The 22,868-nt window shown below is 48.8% G+C and overlaps 1 protein-coding gene across 3 annotated transcripts in view; it reads right to left on the reverse strand.

Annotated features, from left to right (window-relative positions):
• srgap3 (SLIT-ROBO Rho GTPase activating protein 3) overlaps positions 1 to 22,868 on the reverse strand; it is a 978,679-nt gene that overhangs the window by 81,224 nt on the left and 874,587 nt on the right. For 2 of the 3 annotated variants that reach the window (XM_072472095.1, XM_072472098.1), the window contains exons 8-12: positions 18,830 to 18,931; positions 13,676 to 13,873; positions 12,022 to 12,106; positions 7,368 to 7,395; positions 3,190 to 3,292 (exon numbers count right to left, since the gene is read on the reverse strand). In XM_072472095.1, coding sequence (XP_072328196.1) covers positions 3,190 to 3,292; positions 7,368 to 7,395; positions 12,022 to 12,106; positions 13,676 to 13,873; positions 18,830 to 18,931 — 516 coding nt within the window. Of the gene's footprint in view, positions 1 to 774; positions 806 to 3,189; positions 3,293 to 7,367; positions 7,396 to 12,021; positions 12,107 to 13,675; positions 13,874 to 18,829; positions 18,932 to 22,868 lie in introns of all 3 variants that reach the window. The other variant, XM_072472097.1, reaches the window with a different exon arrangement.

Here is a 22,868-nt window from a genome sequence, read left to right on the forward strand (position 1 = left end):
TTTTCTCTGCACTGGTCTCTGCTTTCGCTGCTCCCCGTTGGGAATCACCAAACGATCCCAGGGGAAAAGCTTGATTCCCAGTCCGCGCGAGGTCAGACAACCTCATCTGGGGTTATGGATTTCCAACTGGCATCGATACCACTGGGGCTACGAGAGGGGCAGAGGGGAGAGCATTCAGCTGGGGTGGGGGTCTAGCTCCAGCATTGGGGTGGGGGGGTGGGGGTGTCAGGGTCATGGTTGTGAGAGGACCCTGATACCAATAAAACAAGAGTAACCAATGGTTCACTGACCCTTTTAATGGAAATAATGGAAAATAAATCCTGTTGTCCTTACCTGATTGGGCCCATATGTGACTACAGTACCTTGTCCCATCAAAAAGCCTCCCCAAAACTCCCATCTTCAATATCCTTACAACCGTTAAATAAGGGTGTTCCAATTAACCATTTTTTCCCACGACTGTTCATTCAGGTTGCCTGCAGGGCTTTCTGGATGCTTCAGTGTTCAATTGCTGGAGATTGCAGAGAACCCTAGCTCCCGATGACACTCCCTACACTCACTGTGAAGCGATGTTGTGCGTTTGTCTCCTAACTTATCACGATTAAAACTGCCCAACTGAAAAGCCATTACTCACCAAACCCTATGATCCCTCTGAGGGTTCCACAAAAATAGTGTCACCACTGGGTCACCAGTGGCAGCAACGCCCTACGGGGGACCCCCTTTCCCCGCCCCCTCCCCCATCCACCCTGCTTCGGTAGCTAGCTCTACAGTGTATACCTGAGTCCTTGTGCGAGCATTCCTTCTTCCTCTGTCAGCAACGAAGCAAGAAAAAAGCACAGATGAAGCAAAGAATAAAAGTACGTCAGGTCCCGCATGATCCCACAGAGGCCTCAGGACAGGTCGGAAGAGGCTCGAATGCAGTGGCAGCTGATCGGGTCTGGGGCTGTCTGCACCTCCAGTGCTCCTCATGTGGTATTGAAAGTCATCACAAAGCAACCTGGCTGTCGTTTAAAAACCCAACCAGTTCATTAATTGTCCTCGAGGGAGGGAAGCTGCTGCCCACATAGGTCTGATTTATACGTGACTCCATTCCCACTCCGCCGTGATCGACTCTTAAACACCAACTGAAATGACCTTGCGAGCTCATTCAGTCGCCAGCACAACTAGGGACATGCAAGGACTGCGTCTCCTGTGAGATGGTGATGTAGTGGTAATGTCACTGGATTAGTAATCCAGTAACGCTCTGGGGACAGCGGTTCAAATCTCACCACGGCAGCTGCTGGAATTTAAATTCAATTCATAAAATTTGGACTTGAAGCTAGTCTCAGTAATGGTGATGGTGACCATTATCGATTGTCGTTAAAAACCGATCTGGTTCACCAATGTCCTTTAGGGAAGGAAATCTGCCATCCTTACCCGGTCATGTGACTCCCAACTCGCAGAAATGTGGTTGATGCTTAATTGCCCCCTGAAATGGCCAACAAGCCAATCAGTTCAGGGGCAATTAGGGATGGGCAATGAGGATACCCACTTCTGATTGTTGTGTTTAGACTGACCGGAAAGTGGAGATTGGATGAGGGCAGGATCACAGTCCACGGCAATGCCTCAAGTAATCAAAGAGCTTCCCACTATTCACTGCCACGGTTAGTGGCCGCAGTGAGTTATGGGAGGGCTTAGTGCCTGCAAAAGTCAGTTCCAATGAGGACAAGAGGGTCAAATAGTGGCCTTGCAAGCCATTTGGTTGTCAGGGTAACAAGGATATGGTCATCAAATGCCAGCACTGCCCACGTCCTGAGAGTGAGTACAAGAGGAAAAGCTTTGGCATTGCATGTCAATTGTGGTTTGGCATCACAGGGAAGGGTGTGCTGGGAATTCAAAACAAAAGTTGCCAAACACCAGTAAAGAGATACGATCATAATATTTACACTAGAGGCTAGGAGCAAAGAAACAAACTCCATAGTTAAAAGCCTTCCAGAGAGATGGGGACAAACTTGGAGAATAGTCAGTGAGAACGTGGATGTTTCATTCTGTTGCCTCAGGCCCCTCATGATATCTTTACTCCATCTGATCTTACGAAACACATTCCCTTTTCTCCCCCCTTCTCTCCCCTGCAGGTGCTTAAGCTTCCTAGGGCCCAGTCACATGGATCAAAAGCTGTTAGGATCTCGCCCAAGTGGCCATCCTTCCCGGTCTGAGCCTACCAGGGGGCTATTTGACCTTGTGAGGATCACAGCTGAGCCAGATCCTGCCCGCACACACGTATGTCCGCCGATTCCAGTGGAGTGGGGAAGGGGGTTGGCGAATCGGGGGAAGGTCCACTGGAAAACAGGGGGCAACAACCCTGATTGACCCTTGTCCCTCCCCGAGACCAATTTCAGCACGGGCCAGGGATCCATCAGAGACTCTGGGCGGAATCCAATGGTCCCATCACGGTGGGAAAATGTGGTAAGCCGTTCAAAGGTCCATGGGCTTTTGCGGGACAGGAAAATCTCGCCAGCTGGAGGGGCCTAAAATTCCAGTCACTGTGTGACTCAGCAGGTGCAGATACTCATTCAGGCCACCACCTGACTGCCTTCATCAGAATCCCAGGACTCTTTGAATATCATGCAGTGCAAAGTCCTGGGCGGACAGAATTTTTTTTACTGTGAATAACATTAAAGTTATCTTTGACAGAACTTTGTAATAATTTATTTGGGGGTGGGAGGGTTGGGGGGAGGCGGAAGAGAATGGGCCCTCTTCGATGGTCCAGGCAGATGAGAGGTCAGGCCTGATGCCTATAACCTGATCCCAGCCTGACCGCAATGACCCCTATTGACAATTTAAGTAGAACCGGCCAGTCATGACAATACTTTCCCTGATGTCTCCCAATTGAATACCCATCAGATCAGGAACCACTGGGGCAAGACTTGAACCTGTCTTTGTTCTGTCACCACAACACTCCACCACTCCTCGCTTCGGACCGTTTTTACCTCGGGTCTGACTAAATCACAGGTACGGCAGGTGGGGTAAATATTTGTAATTAATACTCCAGTGGTTACCTGGATGAAAGTCTGACTAGACCGGCAGCCAACTAAGAGCAAGAGAGATGCAGCACAGCCCCAGATGAGAGAGAATTAGCAAGGATTTGGAAAGACACAGAAAGCCACCATTCCATTCAGCGTTTGCAGTCTGTCAGCACCTGCCACCAAGTACCTGTATGAAGGTCTCCATATCGCCATGAAACAATTTATGATTATACTGTGAGCGAGGCCTAGGCTTCCTCATTTTCTGTGGCTTAGGGGGAAGCGATGGGGGCCTGAGAGAAATGGAACAAAATCAACACACAGAGCAAACAATACACTTTGAAGAACTTGGATCTACAAAACACGAGTTAATCATCTCAGTGCAAAAACAATGTTCAACAGCAGCTATAACAGCACACCATTAAATAGCACTTGGTTTGAGGCCCATTCTGAGTATAATGTGACACAAACATAGTGAAAGGCCCCTAAACCAGTTACATTTCTTATCCCACCCTCTCTTGACCGCAGAGGTGCTTGGCAGCTTCTGGAACGTCACCCACAGGACCATTCTCCATTCGTTAGCTGCGGCAACAGGTGGAGGCAGCTATTTCACTGTTGGCATCACAGCCGAGCCAGCTCCTGTCCACCCACAACACCACAGCACTCTCCAGCAGGGGCACTAGGAGGTATCAGGAGCAGGGGGTCTGCCTGACTTTTCCTTTCTGTAGCCCAAATGCTGTGCGGCTAGCTATAGCATCTTGCTTATGCTCTGGATGAGTTCAGCTGACTCAGTAGAGGCTGGGATTTGGAATCAAAGTGCCTTTGAGATTATGTACAGCCTCTTAGCCTGCTGTTGACAATTGAGCCATCAGGTATTGCTGCCCTGTCAATTCCAGTGCGCTGTGTGTCATTCTGGCAGAGATCACAACCCTGCCCAGCACAACCCTGCTGAACGATTTGTGGGAATAAAATAGCTGGGAGGGGGGCGGAAGACTTTTAATCCAGAACAGCGCAGAGCTGGGCAGGCATCACTGAGGGGGGCAGCATTCAGACACAGAGTCAACATGTGCAACCTCCAAATGGGCCTCTAAATCTGCATTCAGCGGCTAAACTGCAAGGATGGCATCCAACATTGCCCTGCATGCCAATTCAGGCAGGCAGCAGTCCTTGCAGAGCCTTTGTTCTGCTCTTGGCCTCCAATGAATATGAGTTGGGATATTCCCGATGGTGCGACCAAATGGAAAGGAGGGATGGTTCATTTTGGAATCCCACCCAGCTGTCACCTCAGCGAGTGTGAATATTTCTCAGATCTGCGCACCAACCAATAGTTGCAGCCTGGCAATCGGAACAGCTGGCAACATCTGGAGTGTTTGAACATCAGTATTCCAGTGCAAGAAATGTCAGCCAGGGATGTATCAGAGATTTGATTTACACACTTACACTTAAGTAATCTTTCAAATGCGTGTTCCCCATTGGGGTTGGCTTAGGAAATATTGGCCAATTGAAATATGGATGGTGAGTAATGATTGGGGCTGGGTGGCAGTCCTGCATTGTAATACTACTTCCTGCAGCATGGTCTGCTAATCACGGACAGTTCAGGAGCTATTTAGTTGACAAGTTGCCTTTGCTGAAATACCAGTGTGTGGAACGGTTTAGGGCATCACTATTTAGAGGATGCCTGTGAGTGAATGGCCCCCTCAATGCTCAAACAGCTATGGGACATAGGTTGACAAGGCTGCCCTGGAATAGAGTTGTGGTGGCTTGTGTTTACAGAGTTACCGGGGAGTCTTGGATTGGGAGAGGGGAGGCGGGGGTGCTCCTGTGGGATTTAGAATTTTTGCAAGTAAAGGCAGTTGCGTTTCTAGAATAGGGGTAGCCTCATAGGCTGGTGGTTCTCAAACTGTGGTTTGCGGAAGGGTTCAAACAACAAGTCATTGATGTATGACACCACGGGCGTCATTCTCCGACTCCCCGCCGGGTCGGAGAATGGCCGTTGGCCGCCGTGAATCCCGCCCCCGCCCCCGCCGAAGTCTCCGGTACCGGAGATTGGGCGGGGGCAGGAATCGGGCCGCGCCGGTTGGCGGGACCCCCCGCTCAATTCTCCGGCCCGGATGGGCCGAAGTCCCGCCCAGAAATTGCCTGTCCCGCCGGCGTAAATCAAAGCTGGTATTTACCGGCGGGACCAGGCGGCGTAGGCGGGCTCCGGGGTCCTGGGGGGGGCGCGGGGCGATCTGACCCCGGGGGGTGCCCCCACGGTGGCCTGGCCCGCGATCATGGCCCACCGATCCGTGGGTGGGCCTGTGCCGTGGGGGCACTCTTTCCCTTCCGCCTCCGCCACGGCCTCCACCATGGCGGAGGCGGAAGTGACTCTCCCCACTGCGCATGCGCGGGAAACTGTCAGCGGCCGCTGACGCTCCCGCGCATGCGCCGCATTTCCGCACCGGCTGGCGGGGCAACAGACGCCATTTCCGCCTGCTGGCGGGGCAACAAACGCCATTTCCGCCAGCTGGCGGGGCGAAAATCCCTCCGGCGCCGGCCTAGCCCCTCAATGTTGGGGCTCGGCCCCCAAAGATGCGGAGCATTCTGCACCTTTGGGGCGGCGCGATGCCCGTCTGATTGGCGCCGATTTGGGCGCCAGTCGGCGGACATCGCGCCGTTAGGGGAGAATTTCGCCCCACATGTCTAGTCCAGACTAGAGATCGGACCGGAATCCTCATCCCCACCACTCACAGGTAGTCACACAACCAGACCGACTCCCATGTGCATGGCACAGGCTGTCATTAAGTGCCAGTAACAGCAATGTAGTTTTATAATCAAGATTTATGTTACTGTTATGACAAAACTGCGAGATTGGATTTTAAGCACTAGTGGAGCTGAGAACAAGGAGTAGGAACCGGCCCAACAAGGGACCGCAGGTCTCCAGCTGGGAACCAGGTGTCACCTCATTGAGTTTTTTGCGGTGTCAAGTGAAAGCAGAATGGTAGGACTGATAGGGGTATTTTCACCCACCTAAGTGACCTGCGAACGAAAATGTTTGAGAATCACTGCCCTAGGCGACACAGATGTATAGCCTTAAGATATAGAGATAGAAGATACTCATGGCATATAGAGATGAGGCCCTGTGTTTATTGAACTAGGCTGTTGGAAACAGGAAACATGGATGGAGGGGCAGCTGTGGTTTATGAAGTGGAGGGGGCCGCTGTGGGACATAACGGCATGACAACCAATCGGGTCGGGGAGGGAGGAGCTAAAATGGTCCAAGGCGATACCACAAATAGGCAATATTGCCTGATTTGCTATTCCCTTTTTGCTGCGGATCACAACATTGTGACATCCTACTCTAAAGCAATTATATGTACAAATATCGGGTGATATTAAGATTGGGCTTGTCTGTGACGGTCTTCAGAGCTGGACCAATGCAATTTGACTGCTTGGGTGGGATATCAGAGACATGCCGGCAACTATATCGCAGAATAAATGAGTGTTAGGACAGGGAGTGGGTGGGGATGGGAGTGCGGGAGACGGAAGTTGTTAAACTGTACCCAGTGCTTTATTCATAATGTAATAAAGTGCAGGAACGTCAGGCTTTGTGTGAGCTTGGTAAAAAAAGGGACGGATGGTCATGGGGAAACTGTTTGCCATGTTATACAGGTGTGGTTTTACATTCCCCCAATCGGCTGAATATTCTTTGACTGAGGGGGTGGGAGGAGAAGGTGGGGAGGTTGAACAGTGTGCTACTGGTGTCGCAGTCAGAACAAAGCAATGATGTGACTCAAACTGTTATCCACACCAGAAGCAGTAGAAGCAGCAGTGCATGCCTGAAACATGCTTCCGCCACTCAGAGACAAAAATTAATTTATTTCATTCAAGAACAGTGTAAAATTGACCAATTAACAACTCACGGAGAAGGAGATTGCTTCAATATCTAGACGCTGCCAATATGGTAGGTTAGTATGCTATCTGAGTGCATTGTTGTCTACTGCATTCCAGTTTCATCCTGACCTCCACTGACACTGTTGGTGTTCAGCCAGATCTATTGGAGGAAGAGGAGGGGGCAGGGGAGGAAAGTTGATTCGCGGGTGGGGAGGTCGGGAAAAGGAGGGGATTGGGGTGGGGTGGGGGGGGGGGGGGTCCCTCCATTCCACAGCATGGGACAAGTGATCAAGGATACAAGCCGAGAGCATCCATGGGGTTTTTAAGATGGTTCAGGTTTAACGCTGCATAGCAGGAAGCCTGCACAGCAAGTTTATGGAGGTCAAAACATCAGCGTCAACTGGTTGAGCTTTCACTGTGAGAATGTGTGTGGAACTCTCGTCAGATATTGCCTGGAACTAAACTGATTAAGGATGGAGAATGCTGGGGTCCTACCTCGAAGTCCCACACTCGGCCTTCTCACCTGCAAGGGAAAAAAAAATCACAGCTGAGTCAAAATAATCAATGTTTGCATCCTCAAAGTTCAACAATGAACCTGCATAAAGTTCATAAATCTCTATCGGTAACTTGAATTGGGAATAATCGGACGCTAGTTCAAGTGCACTAATTCAGTTTAGTTGCCAGATTGTCCTTCCCACAATTGGTGCTTGCACAGAAACTTACAACACAGGAGGGAGGAATTGAGCTCATCATGTCTGTTCTGACTCAGAGAGCAAACCAAACCTAATCCCATGAAACCCCCTCTACACTGACCCCATCAAACACTCCCAGGACAGGTACAGCACGGGGTTAGATACAGAGTAAAACTCCCTCTACACAGCCCATCAAACACTCCCAGCACAGGTACAGCACGGGGTTAGATACAGAGTAAAGCTCCCTCTACACTGTCCCCATCAAACACTCCCAGGACAGGTACAGCACGGGGTTAGATACAGAGTAAAGCTCCCTCTACATTATCCCCATCAAACACTCCCAGGACAGGTACAGCACGGGTTAGACACAGAGTAAAGCTCCCTCTACACTGTCCCCATCAAACACTCCCAGGACAGGTACAGTACGGGTTAGACACAGAGTAAAGCTCCCTCTACACTGTCCCCATCAAACACTCCCAGGACAGGTACAGCACAGGGTTAGATACAGAGTAAAGCTCCCTCTACACCGTCCCCATCAAACACTCCCAGGACAGGTACAGCACGGGGTTAGATACAGAGTAAAGCTCCCTCTACACTGTCCCCATCAAACACTCCCAGAACAGGTACAGCACGGGGTTAGATACAGAGTAAAGCTCCCTCTACATTATCCCCATCAAACACTCCCAGGACAGGTACAGCACGGGGTTAGATACAGAGTAAATCTCCCTCTACATTATCCCCATCAAACACTCCCAGGACAGGTACAGCACAGGGTTAGATACAGAGTAAAGCTCCCTATACACAGTCCCCATCAAACACTCCCAGGACAGGTACAGCACGGGGTTAGATACAGAGTAAAGTTCCCTCTACACCGTCCCCATCAAACACTCCCAGGACAGGTACAGCACGGGGTTAGATACAGAGTAAAGCTCCCTCTACACTGTCCCCATCAAACACTCCCGGGACAGGTACAGCACAGGGTTAGATACAGAGTAAAGCTTCCTCTCCACTGTCCACATCTAACACTCCCAGGACAGGTACAGCACAGGGTTAGATACACAGTAAAGCTTCCTCTACACTGTTTCCATCAAACACTCCCGGGACAGGTACAGCACAGGGTTAGATACAGAGTAAAGCTCCCTCTACACTGTCCACATCTAACACTCCCAGGACAGGTACAGCACAGGGTTAGATACAGAGTAAAGCTTCCTCTACACTGTTTCCATCAAACACTCCCGGGACAGGTACAGCATGCGGTTATATGTGGAGTAAAGTTCCCTCTATACTGTACGCTGAAATATTTTCTCTGCATCTACTCACATTGAACAACTTCTCCTTTAAATCCATTCACATCATCCAAAAAAGAAGTGTTGTTATGGGTTGCCATGTGGGTCTTAGCTATGCCCGCCTCTTTGAATCCCCACTATCAACATCGTGGGGGTTACCATTGACTGAAAACTTAACTGGACCAGCCATATATATACTGCGGCTACAAGAGAAGGTCAGAGGTTGGGAATTCTGTGGTGAGTAACTCATCTCCTGACTGCTCAAAACCTGTCCACCATCTGCAAGGCACAAGCCAGGAGTGTGATGGAATACTCTCCTTGTCTGGATGAGTGCAACTCTAACAACACTCAAAATGCTCAAAACCATTCAGAACAAAGGAATCTGCTTGATTGACACCCCATCCACCACATTTAACATTCCCTCCTTCCACCACCGACACACAGGGGCAGCCATGAGTACAATCTACAAGATGCCCTGCAGCAAATCACCAAGGCTCCTTCGACACCACCTTTTAAACCCATGACCTCTACCATCTAGAACCGCGTTTCTCAAAGCGCAGGATGCGACCCATGGGCAGGTGTCAGGAAGGTTTCGGAGCGATTGGTGCACCGGGACCCGAGGTGGTCCCGATTAGACGTGGACATAAAATTTACAGTGCAGAAGGAGGCTATTCGGCCTTGTGGGAGATACACCCAACAGCCGCTATCGGCTTTTACATCAAGAATTGCAGCTGCTGCAACCGTTTAAATGAAAATAAATGAAGCTGTGTGGAGTTTCCGCCAGCTACGGTAGCAGAGAGCAGGTCATACCCCCTGCACGTAAACTTGACATCAAGTGCCGTGTACGTGATTTTGGCGCCAAATCACGGAGCAGAGTTGCTTCCATTTTCCAGCTGTTGGCAAGAGGACTGTGAAGATGGATCATTTTCTTAAATGCAAGAGATGGCCAGAGACACAAATAGGCAGTGTACATACTGGACGGGATCTCACAGCAGAATCTGCTGGAGAGAGATGCGCAGGAGAGTCCAGGGCAGGACAGAGCAGGACCTCTGGTTTACAGCCTACAAAGAAGAAACTAAACTCGGAACAAAGCAGTATAAAGATGATTTCTTGATACACAAATAAAGATGCAACACCCATGTATGTGTTATATGCCGGGAAGTACTGGAAAATGAGAGGAGACGTTTCAGATTTATAAAGAGAATTGGTGGGTGAAGAATTCCTTTCGAGTCAGTTATTAACTTAGAGCTGACTCCAAATTAAAAGACTACACTGCTGTACCTGACCTGTAATACCACATCAAAAACACACCAAAAGCCCATGAGGCTGTCAGCACTCTGGAGCAGCATCTCCCAGGAGTATCCAGTGCTGAGTAAAACAAACATTTTGATGCTATTGCCCTTCACGACGAATTACATGTGCGAGATTGGATTTTCCATTTTCATTAAGATGGAAGACGTCACAAAGGAACTGGCTGAAGTCTGCACCTGATACGCACATTGCCCTCTCCTCCTTTGAACCTGATTCAAGTGAGATTGCGAGGACCAAGCAGGCTCCCCTTTCACACTAAAGGTAAGCGAACGTGACGTGTATCGCAAAGGTCAGTCAGTGTGGGTCACAAAGGTCAGCCAGTTGGCAAAAGTGGGTCCCAGGTAAAAAAAGTTTCAAAAACACTGATCTGGGAGGTCAAGGGCAGCAGCTACATGGGAATGCCACCGCCTGGAAATTCCATTCCAAGCCACACACCTTCCTGACTTGGAAATATATCTCTGTTCCTTCACTGTCACTGGATCAAAATCCTAGAACTCCCTCCCTAACAGCACTGTGGATGTACCTACATCTCGGGGACTCCAGCGGTTCAAGATGGCAGCTCACCACCACCTTCTCAAGGGCAATTAGGAACGGGCAATAAATACTGGCATAAGCAGCGACACCCACATCCCATGAACAAGTAATTCATTTAAAAAAATGTAATGTTTCCTTTTTTCTCTTCTGGTTTTGTTTCTTCATCACACTTCTTTCTTTTTCCCTTTTTTGTTGTCTTGCCATTCACGCCTCCTCCAAATACATCTTTCTTGGCCCAGCAGCACCAACTCTTCCCTTATTTCCTGTTCCACGCTAACACAGACCTTCCCTTATGTTCTTTTTTTCGCATCCTCCTCCATTTCACTCGCTCAAAACACAGCAGCACACTTCCAACTTTTCCCAGTTCTGAAGAAACGTCATCGACCTGAAATGTTAACTCTGCTTCTCTCTCCACAGATCCTGCCTGACCTGCTGAGTATTTCCAGTATTTTCTGTTTTTATAGCAGGGGAACTCCCCTCCAGACTTAGAAGACTTTCCAGGTCTAGAGGTGCGTGAGACAGACAAAGCACATGCTTACGGCTATTTTCTGCTGCTTGTTTTCCCTGGATATTCTGAAGTTTTAGCTTGAGGGGCACCGCCCTGCATCAGGTGTGGTATTATGAATGCACCTTCCAAACCCATCACGTCATGGAATCCAAGAACATTTAAAGCATAAAATGAGACCACTTGGCCCAGCGTGTCTGTGCCGGCCAAAGCAAAAAAGAGGCGCACAGCCTACTCCCACTTTTCCGCATTTCTTCCAGTAGAAGACCTGCGGGGGTGGGGCCTCCGAACCAGAGCTTGTGATTCAGACAGGCACGTCATCCACTGCACCACTCCTCAAACCCCCGCTACCCGGCAGCACGGTAGCACAGTGGTTAGCACTGTTGCTTCACAGCACCAGGATCCCAGATTTGATTCCCGTCTTGGGTCACTGTCTGTGCGGAGTCTGCACGTTCTCCCTGCGTCTGCGTGGATTTCCTCCGGGTGCTCCGGATAAATTGCCCTTAGTGTCCAAAAAAGTTAGGTGGGGTTACTAGATTACGGGGACAGGTGGAGGCGTGAGCTTAAGTAGGGTGCTCTTTCCAAAGGCTGGTGCAGGCCCGATGGGCTGAATGGCCTCCATCTGCACTGTAAATTCTATGATTCTATGAAAGCAAGAGCCCTCCCCTCCCTCACCAGCTTCTGTACAGACAGTGGGGGGGAGGGGGGGGGGGGATTCTGTTCACTATGTGATGTCTCCCAATTTCAGAAGATTTGGAGAGCCCATCCTGAACAACCCAACGGTGCTCACAGAAAATGGAGCACTTTCAAACTCGACTCACCTTCCCCCAACGTTTGCTTCAGTAGGTCATGCTTGGCCTGGAGCTTGGTGATCAGATTACTACCGTTCAAGTATTCCTTAAATTTCTGAAACAGAAACAAGAAGCGCATTAAACATTGAACAGACTGCTGCGAGATTCAAACATGCTAAACTGACGGGTAGGCAAAGGCCAGCTCGGTTCAGCAATTAGGCCCCACATACAGCACAGGGGTCATTCAGCCCTTCAAAAGAGTTATCCAGTTAGTCATACTCTCCCTTGCTCTTTCCCCTAAGCCCGGCACCTTTTAGTTCAATTAGTCTTTCTCCATCCCAAATGGCATCCCTTACTCCATTCTGTTGAAATCTAATCCTTGTGAGGGCAGGCCCAATTCTAATCACAGCCACTGTGGTCTTCAACACATTGTAAGATATTTAATGTTGCATGGCGTAACATTGCACAGTGGTGAACGTCTTCTGTGAATGAAGAGCCAGCAATTGGTCAGAAAATAACATATTCAAAATGGAGGTTGGGCGGAGGGAGGTTCTTGGACCCTTGGGTTTACATCCCCCAGTTCGCTATCTGCAAAACAGTTTCATTATGTTATAATCCGCTTGGAGACTAATAACGTTTCAAGTTAAATTTGAACTTCCATCTAATAGCTGAGAGAATGACATGTCAAGATTTCACATTTTAAAACTTTTTCCGTAACAAGTGACTAAAAATAACCCAAGAGTGACTAAATACTGTTTTCGTCAGCAACAAAACTTTAAACCACAGAAAGGAAAATTCCCACTTTAAACTCTCATCATGCATTACAGTGGTCACAGAATTAGAACAATCCTTTTAACAAGCAGTCCTTAGTCGCTCCAACTGTGAACACCTCACATCATTGCCCCAGTAACACAATCTGGGCCTCCCTTTAACCACCCCAGGCCTGATGACAATCTGACTCCGAAAAGGATCACATGGCCCTCCCTCTGTTTTACGATAAATTAAAGATGCAGTTCCAACACATAACAATCTTATAAACCTCATAATTCTAACAGCCACAAGTCGTCAACAGATAACCAACCCATTGTGGCTGTCACTTCGCTGGATGTACATTTTCTCCATTGCCCAGTACTCTTCCCATAGGTGTGGATTTGTGTCGGAGTGCAATTCTACAGATGCAACAACCCCTGTATCCCCTCACCCACTACAGCTGAGCCTGTCCCCTATCTGATATCACATCCTCCAACTTTGCTGTAATGTTGAAGTGGCACTTAACGTGTACACAGCAAGGTCCCATAAACAGGAAATGACACAAATAATCATTTTTGTGATTGTTTTGAGGTTAAATGTTACTTAGGCCACCCTTCCTCTTCTTCTAAATATGCCATGGTTGTTTTACATCTACCTGCAAAGGTTCAACATCTCATCTGAAAGGAAGCACCTCGACAGTCCAGCACTCCCTCAGTACAGATATTAAGTGTCCACCAAGATTTTGTGATCGGATCTCTAGATTGGGACAAATCCACCATATTTTGACTCAGAAGGTGAAAGGTGCTACCCGCTGAGCAACAATGGTCACCTGATGGGTCATATGGCACAACCAGCAATCTTTGACTGTGCTGTATGACACATCCCTATCTGCCAGAGTTAAGTTATTTTCTTTAACCCCAAGAAGAGGTCTTACTGTGAAGTAGAATATCTCCGTCTCCTGTTGGTTGGCTCTCCTCTTTGCGATGTTAAGTTTGCTCATGTAGGTCTCAGAGGCGACTGATTTGACTGACTCGGTTGATCGGCTGTGGTGGAATGCGTCAGACACGTCAAAGTCCTCGACCGTCAGCATGTCTTGCAGTGTTTGCATGGTGGCGTCCAGTGTCTTCCTGACCTGGGTGCAAGCACATAGACATAAGGATCTGGAAAAGATCAGTCATGTCCTCTCCTTCACTCTATTATATATTCCACTCTACCCCATTTAGCATCTTCGGGAACATCTATGTGGCTGTAAAAACTGAATTAATCCACAGATATCTGTTGTGGAATTTTTTGAGGACATTAACAGTGCGGTAGATAACGGGGAGCCAATGGATGTGGTATATCTGGATTTCCAGAAAGCCTTTGACAAGGTACCACACAAAAGGTTGCTGCATAAGATAAAGATACATGGCATTAAGGGGAAAGTAGTAGCATGGATAGAGGATTGGTTAATTAATAGAAAGCAAAGAGTGGGGATTAATGGGTGTTTCTCTGGTTGGCAATCAGTAGTTAGTGGTGTCCCTCAGGGATCAGTGTTGGGCCCACAGCTGTTCACAATTTACATAGATGATTTGGAGTTGGGGACCAAGGGCAATGTGCCCAAGTTTGCAGACGACACTAAGATAAGTGGTAAAGCAAAAGGTGCAGAGGATACTGGAAGTCTGCAGAGGGATTTGGATAGGCTAAGTGAATGGGCTAGGGTCTGGCAGATGATATACAATGTTGACAAATGTGAGGTTATCCATTTTGGTAGGAATAACAGCAAAAGGGATTATTATTTAAATGATAAAATATTAAAACACGCTGCTGTGCAGAGAGACCTGGGTGTGCTAGTGCATGAGTCGCAAAAAGTTGGTTTACAGGTGCAACAGGTGATTAAGAAGGCAAATGGAATTTTGTCCTTCATTGCTAGAGGGATGGAGTTTAAGACTAGGGAGGTTATGCTGCAATTGTATAAGGTGTTAGTGAGGCCACACCTGGAGTATTGTGTTCAGTTTTGGTCTCTTTACTTGAGAAAGGACGTACTGGCACTGGAGGGGGTGCAGAGGAGATTCACTAGGTGAAGGGGTTGGATTACGAGGTGAGGTTGACTAGACTGGGACTGTACTCGTTGGAATTTAGAAGGATGAAATGAAATGAAAATGAAATGAAAATCGCTTATTGTCTAAAGTAGGCTTCAATGAAGTTACTGTGAAAAGCCCCTAGTCGCCACATTCCCGGCGCCTGTTCAGGGAGGCTGGTACGGGAATTGAACCGTGCTGCTGGCCTGCTTGGTCTGCTTTAAAAGCCAGCAATTTAGCCCAGTGTGCTAAACCAGCCCCTAATCCAGTGTGCTAAACCAGAGGGGGGATCTGATAGAAACATATAAGATTATGAAGGGAATAGATAGGATAGATGCGGGCAGGTTATTTCCACTGGCCGGTGAAAGCAGAACTAGGGGGCATAGCCTCAAAATAAGGGGAAGTAGATTTAGGACTGAGTTTAGGAGGAACTTCTTCACCCAAAGGGTTGTGAATCTATGGAATTCCTTGCCCAGTGAAGCAGTAGAGGCTCCTTCATTAAATGTTTTTAAGATAAAGGTAGATAGTTTTTTGAAGAATAAAGGGATTAAGGGTTATGGTGTTCGGGCCGGAAAGTGGAGCTGAGTCCACAAAAGATCAGCCATGATCTCATTGAATGGTGGAGCAGGCTCGAGGGGCCAGGTGGCCTACTCCTGCTCCCAGTTCTTATGTTTTTATGTTATGTACTCTGGGATAACACAGGTTGCAACTGGATGCAGTTTTAACCAAAAGATACTCCAGACCTTGAAGTTAGTTCAATCTGATTTATTCAACCAGTAACACAGTTAGCACAGTTCTCTATGAGTTCGACTCTCTGCTAATCTAAGTGTGGTTACTCTGTCTGACTGAACCAGACTAGCTCTTCGCCACGTGCTGGAGGTGTGATACTGTAAATACACCCTGACTCACTCTGTAGATGTTCATCAGTGGAAAGAGGCGGAGTGTGAGCGCCTCGTGTCTTTTATAGTGAGATACACCCCAGAGCGTCCTGCCTGCTCATTGGTCATGTCCTGTTCTCTGTGTTCATTAGCTGCCTGTCTGTATATCATTATCTGCATGTCTGCATATCATGACAATATCCTTCAGGGAAAGGGACTTGTCAACCTTACTCAGTCTGGCTGATGCTGACTTCAGTCCAACATTCTGCCTAAGCTGTGTTACCATGGAAACCCAAATGTCCCCGCACAGGCCACAGTCAAGTGAGCCACTTTAAATTTACCCGCGCCCCTGGCCATGCAAAAAATAAAGGGGCATGCTCTTAAAGAAATCTCCCGCATGTTTGAAAAAGGGGGAAAGTACTTTGGCCCCACACCAATGTGGTTGACTCTTAAGCCTAATCCTCAGAAAGTATCTGTGCTAGGTTGAACCATTAAAGCCACTTTTGTGTTTGATTGGAGGAACTATGAACAACAATAATAATAATTATAACAATCTTTATTAGTGTCACAAGTAGGCTTACCTTAATACTGTAATGTAGTTACTGCGAAAACCCCCTAGTCGCCACATTCCGGTGCCTGTTCGGATACACCTGCCTGTTGGGGCTGGTTTAGCACAGTGGGCTTGTAATGCAGAACAAGGCATCAGTTCAATTCCCGTTCCAGCCTCCCCGAATAGGTGCCAGAATGTGGCGACTAGGGGCTTTTCACAGTAACTTCTTTGAAGCCTACTTGTGAGTATAAGCGATTATTATTACTATTATTACACTGAGGGAGAATTCAGAATGTCCAATTCACCTATCAAGCAGGTCTTTTTGGACTTGTGGGAGGAAACTGGAGCACTCGACAGAACCCACGCAGAGACGGGGAGAATGTGCAGACTCCGCACAGACAGTGACCCAAGCCAGGAATCAAACCCTGGCGCTGTGAAGTAACAGTGTTGTTAATCATTGTGCTACCGTAGATCGCAACATAAAACCCACTAGTTACAAATTGGCATCCTATCCAGTGAAACACACTTCATCCATTACAACACAAACCCTCCGACTGAGGGAGACACGGTGGCATAGTGGTCAGCACAGCACCATTGACCAGGTCCGATTCTGGCCTTGGGTCACTGTCTGTGTGAAGTTTGCACATTCTCCCCGCGTCTGCATGGGTTTCCTCTGGGTGCTCTAGTTTCCCCCACTGTCCAAAGATGGTCAGGTTAGATCGACTGGCCATGTTAAAGTACCCCTTAGAGATGTGCCGGTTAGGTTACGGAGATAGGGTTGATAGTGGGCCTAGGTGGGGTGCTCTTCCGAGGGTCAGTGCAGACTCGATGGGCTGAATGGCCTCCTTCTGCACTGCAGGATTCTATGGAGTAAATGAAAGGCGGGTTTAAGAGAAAACATCACACACTGCCTGGATAATCAGAGGCTTGTCAAACCTCATTTAATCCCAGTGACAATTGCAGACATTTACCATAACCCGTTGGTTTTTCAATCTCCCAGTATTGCTGGAAAATGTCTCAATCACCTCCTGGCTGTCCCACAGGTTTACAGTGAGATTAATTCCCCCACTCTCGGTCCTTACAACAAAAATTTAAGGTGGTGGGAAGAGAAATTGGTCTGTGTTGCGTTCATTTACCCAGTGACTAATAGGGGCATAAAGGACCAAATTCACGGGGTTATGTCCCACATCCCAAAGACGTCTGGCAGACATCCCCCCTACTTTGTACTGGTTTTAATCTGCAGCCTAAACCTAAAAGGGACCATTGGAAGTTGGCACCATAAAGAGATCTTTTTAAAATAACACATTTAACTTGATGTGGAGGCTGAAGGATGAGGCCATCCGTCCCAGCTTCTTTTAAAAAAAATATTTTTATTCTCCTCATTTCCAACATTTTCATCAATCCTCCCAGCTTCTTACTGTTTTTGTGAACTGCAGTTAAAAGTCTGCCCCCACCCACACAAGACTGCCAGCCCAAATTAATCAACACCAAATAGGGGAACTACATCTGGAAACATGGCAAATATAAGAAGCTCATCTGAATTATTAACATGAGGACCAATAACAAGTGGTTTTGAGCTGCCCAAACTAATTTATCTGCCACCGAATCTACCTGTAATGGAGCGAAGATCTCACACTTTATTTTTATGAAAAATGTATATTATCATGACTAAAATTTTAAATAACTAGACAAAGACTTTGAAATGGCTGAAATCATGTCTGCCTGTGACTTGCTAACAAAAGGACCTTTCTGGCAATATCAGAGAAGTTCGTTATCGCTAAAGAGATGATAATGACCCTACGGCTGCAGAAACCAAATTCAAAGGGAATTATACAAAGGCCAGTTACATTTTCTAAGCCAGGCCACGCCGACAGAGAATATTAGTCTGCCAGGACAAAGGACCATTTAACCCCCTTTCAAGTTCTTAATGGTTGAAATACTAACAATCTCCTCCCCATCACCCATCCCCCAAGTGCCTCGCTGTACTGCAAGCAGTATGCCATCTTCCATCTACCAAGCAGCAACTCAGAACAAGGGCTTTGTCCAGGTGAATGCCTGACCCTCATTTATACTGTTTCTACTGGAACATCAATACCATCACCTACAAGTCTAATTCCTCTCTACATGGCTCTCCCATTCTGGAAATCAACTTTACTGGAAAAGTGAATTATCCAGCGTCAGTCTTCAACCTGCCGACCTCTGTGAAAGAATACACCATTGGACTTTCATTCTGGACTCTGGACGCATGTCTTTATTCTGTAAATCTCTGTGGTCTCTTTTTTTATTGCATGGAAAAGAAGACTTCATTTGTGTTTTAGTGTGTGTGAATGAAATACCCCTCTTAGTTTACCATATCTGAAGTTTTCTGTTGGAGTTATTAATACAATTGAATCACATCAAAATTGAAAGGCAGGGAAAGATGTCACTGTTTCAAAAGGGGGGAATCAAAATAGAATCCTTTCTGTTTATGGATTGGGGGGGTGAGGAGCGAAATCAGGGCTGTTTAAGTTAAACCCTTCCTCATGTCCTTAACACCAGCTCAAAATGTTGTCCTGCAGGTACCCAAATCAGCAGCATTAGTTCCATCTATCTTGGCTCACCTCTTCATTTTCGATCTTCAGGGTAGCCAGCCGGGACTGCAGCTGGTGATATCTCATGAGAAGTTCGGTTTGCACTGGCTGCTGGGCACTGACTTGACAAACCTGAAATGGGAAGACAAGGAAGAGAGTTAACATTCATTTAGCACAATGATTCCTATCCCGTTTCATTGCCACCCTGCTCCACCCCCCTGCCCAGCCCTGAAACCCCCCTCTTCCTTCCAAGCCATCCAGGCTTCATTTTGTAACCTATTGCCAGCTAGGGCACTGGGATCAGAATGTATCTGTTTCAAAGAGAGAGGAAGAACACGGGGAATACACTGACACTGCCTCCCTCACTGATGAAGGTGACTGTGAATTGTTCCTCAACTGGTCCGGAAAACAGTCCATATCTCAGTGTTGCCTGGAGCACTGCTTTTACCCTCACTGTAGCATGGTGTCAACCGTTAGCAATGGTCAATCAGAACATCAGACAATGGTGGGATGTAATCAGAATAGATAGCCTCCAACAGTTCTTTTAAGTGACAATCATGCATAAAGAGTCTGTGAATGCCAATAGGTGTCTGGGCAAGCAATTTAATCGAATTGTATGAGGCATTGTTGCAAAGCTTATCGAGGCACTGTGACGAATGCGGGATTTTAGAGATATTGGATTATAAATATTTGGAAATTGAAGGGTTACAAATCCTGTGTTAGAGTGTGTTTGACTGCAGTAGTCATGTTTTTAAAAAGAAAGCTTTTAGGAGCCGGGGTGAAATTGACCAGAGTAAAAAGTCTGGGCTAACGCACTGTTACCATAGAATCCCTGCACCGATCCTTTGAAAGAGCACCCTGTCTCGGCCCAATTCCCCCCCCCCGCCCCCCATCCCCGTAACCCCACCTTACCTGCACATCCCTGGATATTATGGGGCAATTTTATCATGGCCATTCCACCTAATCTGCACATCTTTGGATAGCGGGAGGAAATCGGAAAAAAAACAAGCAGACACAGGGAGAAAGTGCAAACTCCACACAGTCAGTTATCCAAGGTCAGAAGTGAACCCTGGTCCACTGTGCCACCGTGCCACGCTGTTGTTTGATAATCTTTATTAATAATAATCTTTATTATTGTCAAAAGTAGGCTTACATTAATACTGCAATGAAGTTACTGTGAAAATCCCCTAGTCGCCACATTCCAGCGCCTGTTCGGGTACACGAGGGAGAATTCAGACTATCCAATTCACTAACAAGAACGTCTTTCAGGATTTGTGGGAGGAAACCGGAACACCCGGAGGAAACTCACGCAGACACAGGGAGAACGTACAGACTCCACACAGACAGTGACCCAAGCTGGAAACCGAACCGAGGACACTGGCACTGTGAAGCCACAGTGCTAACCATTGTATTACCATGCCACCCTGTACAGGCAGGATCAAATTAGGACATCAAAAATACAGTGAAACAGAGGACGAGGAGCAGCAGCAGTTCAAATTGTTGACCAACAATTAGGGGGGTTCCTGAGGAGCTGATGTGTTTTCTGCCTGGGGAGTTAATTTGTTTTCAGCTTGGGGATATTATGTCATTTCTGGGTGGAGCTAAGGCATTTTGAGTTCTGATCTAGCTAACACCGGGTACACAAGTAGGGCCTTTTGCTCTCACAGTAGTATAGTTACAGAAAAAACATCAACAGTATTCAAACCAGAGCAGACTTGTCAGAGGACAAGTGGGAAGCTGAAGCAAACCAGTTGAAACAGCATTTTGAAGACATTCAGCCAGAGGCTACAGGGGTTCTAACAGGAACCAAGGGCAGGATTCTCCGACCCCCCGCCGGGCCGGAGAATCGCCGGTGGGCGGCGTGAGTCCCGCCCCGCCACTGGCTGCCGAATTCTCCGGTGCCGTTTTTTTGGCGGGGGCGGAAATCGCGCCGGTCGGAGACCGTTGGCAGCGCCCCCCCCGGCGATTCTCCACTCCACGATGGGCCGAGCAGCCGCCCGTTTTCAGCCAGTCCCGCCAGCGTAAATTACACAAGGTTCTTACCGGCGGGACCTGGCTCTGCGTTGGCCTGCGGAGTCCTCTGGCCCCGGGGCGGCCCCCACGGTGGCCTGGCCCGCGATCGGGGCCCACCGATCTGCGGGCGGGCCTGTGCCGTGGGGGCACTCTTTCCCTCTGCGCTGGCCGCTGTAAAGCTCCGCCATGGCCGGCGCGGAGAAGAAACCCCCTGCATATGTGCAGGAATCACGCCAGCGGTTCTGGGACCACGCAGGCGCTCCAGTGCATGCACCAACTCGCGCCGGCCGGCGGACGCCCTTTGGCGCTGGTTGGCGTGGCACCCACCACTCCAGCGCCGGCCTAGCCCCCGAAGGTTCGGAGGATTCCGCACCTTCCACGTGGCCCAACGCCGGAGTGGTTCTCGCCACTCTTTGGCGCCGGTACGGCCCGCCCGCCGGATACCGGAGAATCCTGCCCAGTCCTGGAAAGTAAGTATTAATCTGTGCATTGGAATGTGGGATGGATTGAGCTGTATGTTTTTTTCCTTGATGTTTAATTGGGAATAGAGATAGTAATTAAGGGTATCATATTTGCTGTATTTAGTAGTATTGTTTAATTGTAAGCTCTTTTCGGGTGTGCGGTTAAAGAGCTCAACGCTGTGTTAATAATAAAGTTTTGTTTTAAAATCCCTTTTTCTTTGTGCAATCACTCCTGGAGCGAAGTATTCTTTCCTCACAGTTTTGCAAAATAAAAAAAATATCGGGGTTTCAGTCCAATATCCTAGCATCTGTTGAGGTCTGGGATCATAATAGGCACAAATATTTCAGAAAGGATTGGGGACAATAACTGTTTCACAAAGATCATTCTTCCCCTCTTGTCCAGGCAATAAGAAACTCAAAGATATTACATTTATATAATGCTTTGCATGGCCTCAGGGTGCCCCAAGACAACTTCCTAATGGTGGAGCGGCATTGGCAAAATGATGCATGACATGACCTACAGCGATGAGATGACACTCCCCCCTCCCCTGCCCCAGTCTACACAGACACTCCCCTCCCCGCCCCAGTCTACGCAGACACTCCCCCCTCCCCTGCCCCAGTCTAAACAGACACTCCCCCCTCCCCGCCCCAGTCTATGCTGACACTCACTCCTCCCTCATCCCCCAGTCTACACTGACACTGGCCCCTCCCCCGCCCGAGTATAGGCGACACTCACCCCTCCCCTCCCCCAGTCTACGCTGACACTCGCCCCTGCCCCAGTCTACGCTGACACTCCCCACCCCCCCTGCCCCAGTCTACACTGACACTCGCCCCTCCCCTGCCCCAGTCTACGCAGACACTCCCCCCTCCCCTACCCCACTCTACGCTGACACTGGCCCCTCCCCTGCCCCAGTCTACGCTGACACTGGCCCCTCCCCTGCCCCAGTCTACGCTGACACTGGCCCCTCCCCTGCCCCAGTCTACACAGACACTCGCTCCTCCCCTGCCCCAGTCTACGCTGACACTCGGTCCTCCCCTGCCCCAGTCTACACAGACACTCGCCCCTCCCCAGCCCCAGTCTACACAGACACTCCCTCCCCACTCCCCTGCCCCAGTCTACGCTGACACTCACCCCTCCCCTGCCCCAGTCTACACAGACACTCGCCCCTCCCCAGCCCCAGTCTACACAGACACTCCCCCCCCCTCCCCTGCCCCAGTCTACACAGACACTCGCTCCCCCCTCCCCTGCCCCAGTCTATGCTGACACTCCCCCCTCCCCTGCCCCAGTCTACGCTGACACTCCCCCCCCCCTCCCCTGCCCCAGTCTATGCTGACACTCCCTCCTCCCCTGCCCCAGTCTACGCTGACACTCCCCCCCCCCCCCCCCCCTCCCCTGCCCCAGTCTACGCTGACACTCGCACCTCCCCAGCTCCAGCATCGCTGTCGCAGGTCTCAGCATTGGTCTGTGGCCTTCGGATAGGTGTCATCAGCCATGACTGCAGCGAATAACCCATCACCCTGGAGCCAAACCTCAACTGGGGAGTCATCTCGAAGAGGTCGGGAATCGTCGAGTATGCCAGGATGAAGGCTTCTGC

Source organism: Scyliorhinus torazame, chromosome 13 (genome assembly GCF_047496885.1).
Source record: "Scyliorhinus torazame isolate Kashiwa2021f chromosome 13, sScyTor2.1, whole genome shotgun sequence".
Lineage (NCBI taxonomy): Eukaryota > Metazoa > Chordata > Chondrichthyes > Carcharhiniformes > Scyliorhinidae > Scyliorhinus > Scyliorhinus torazame.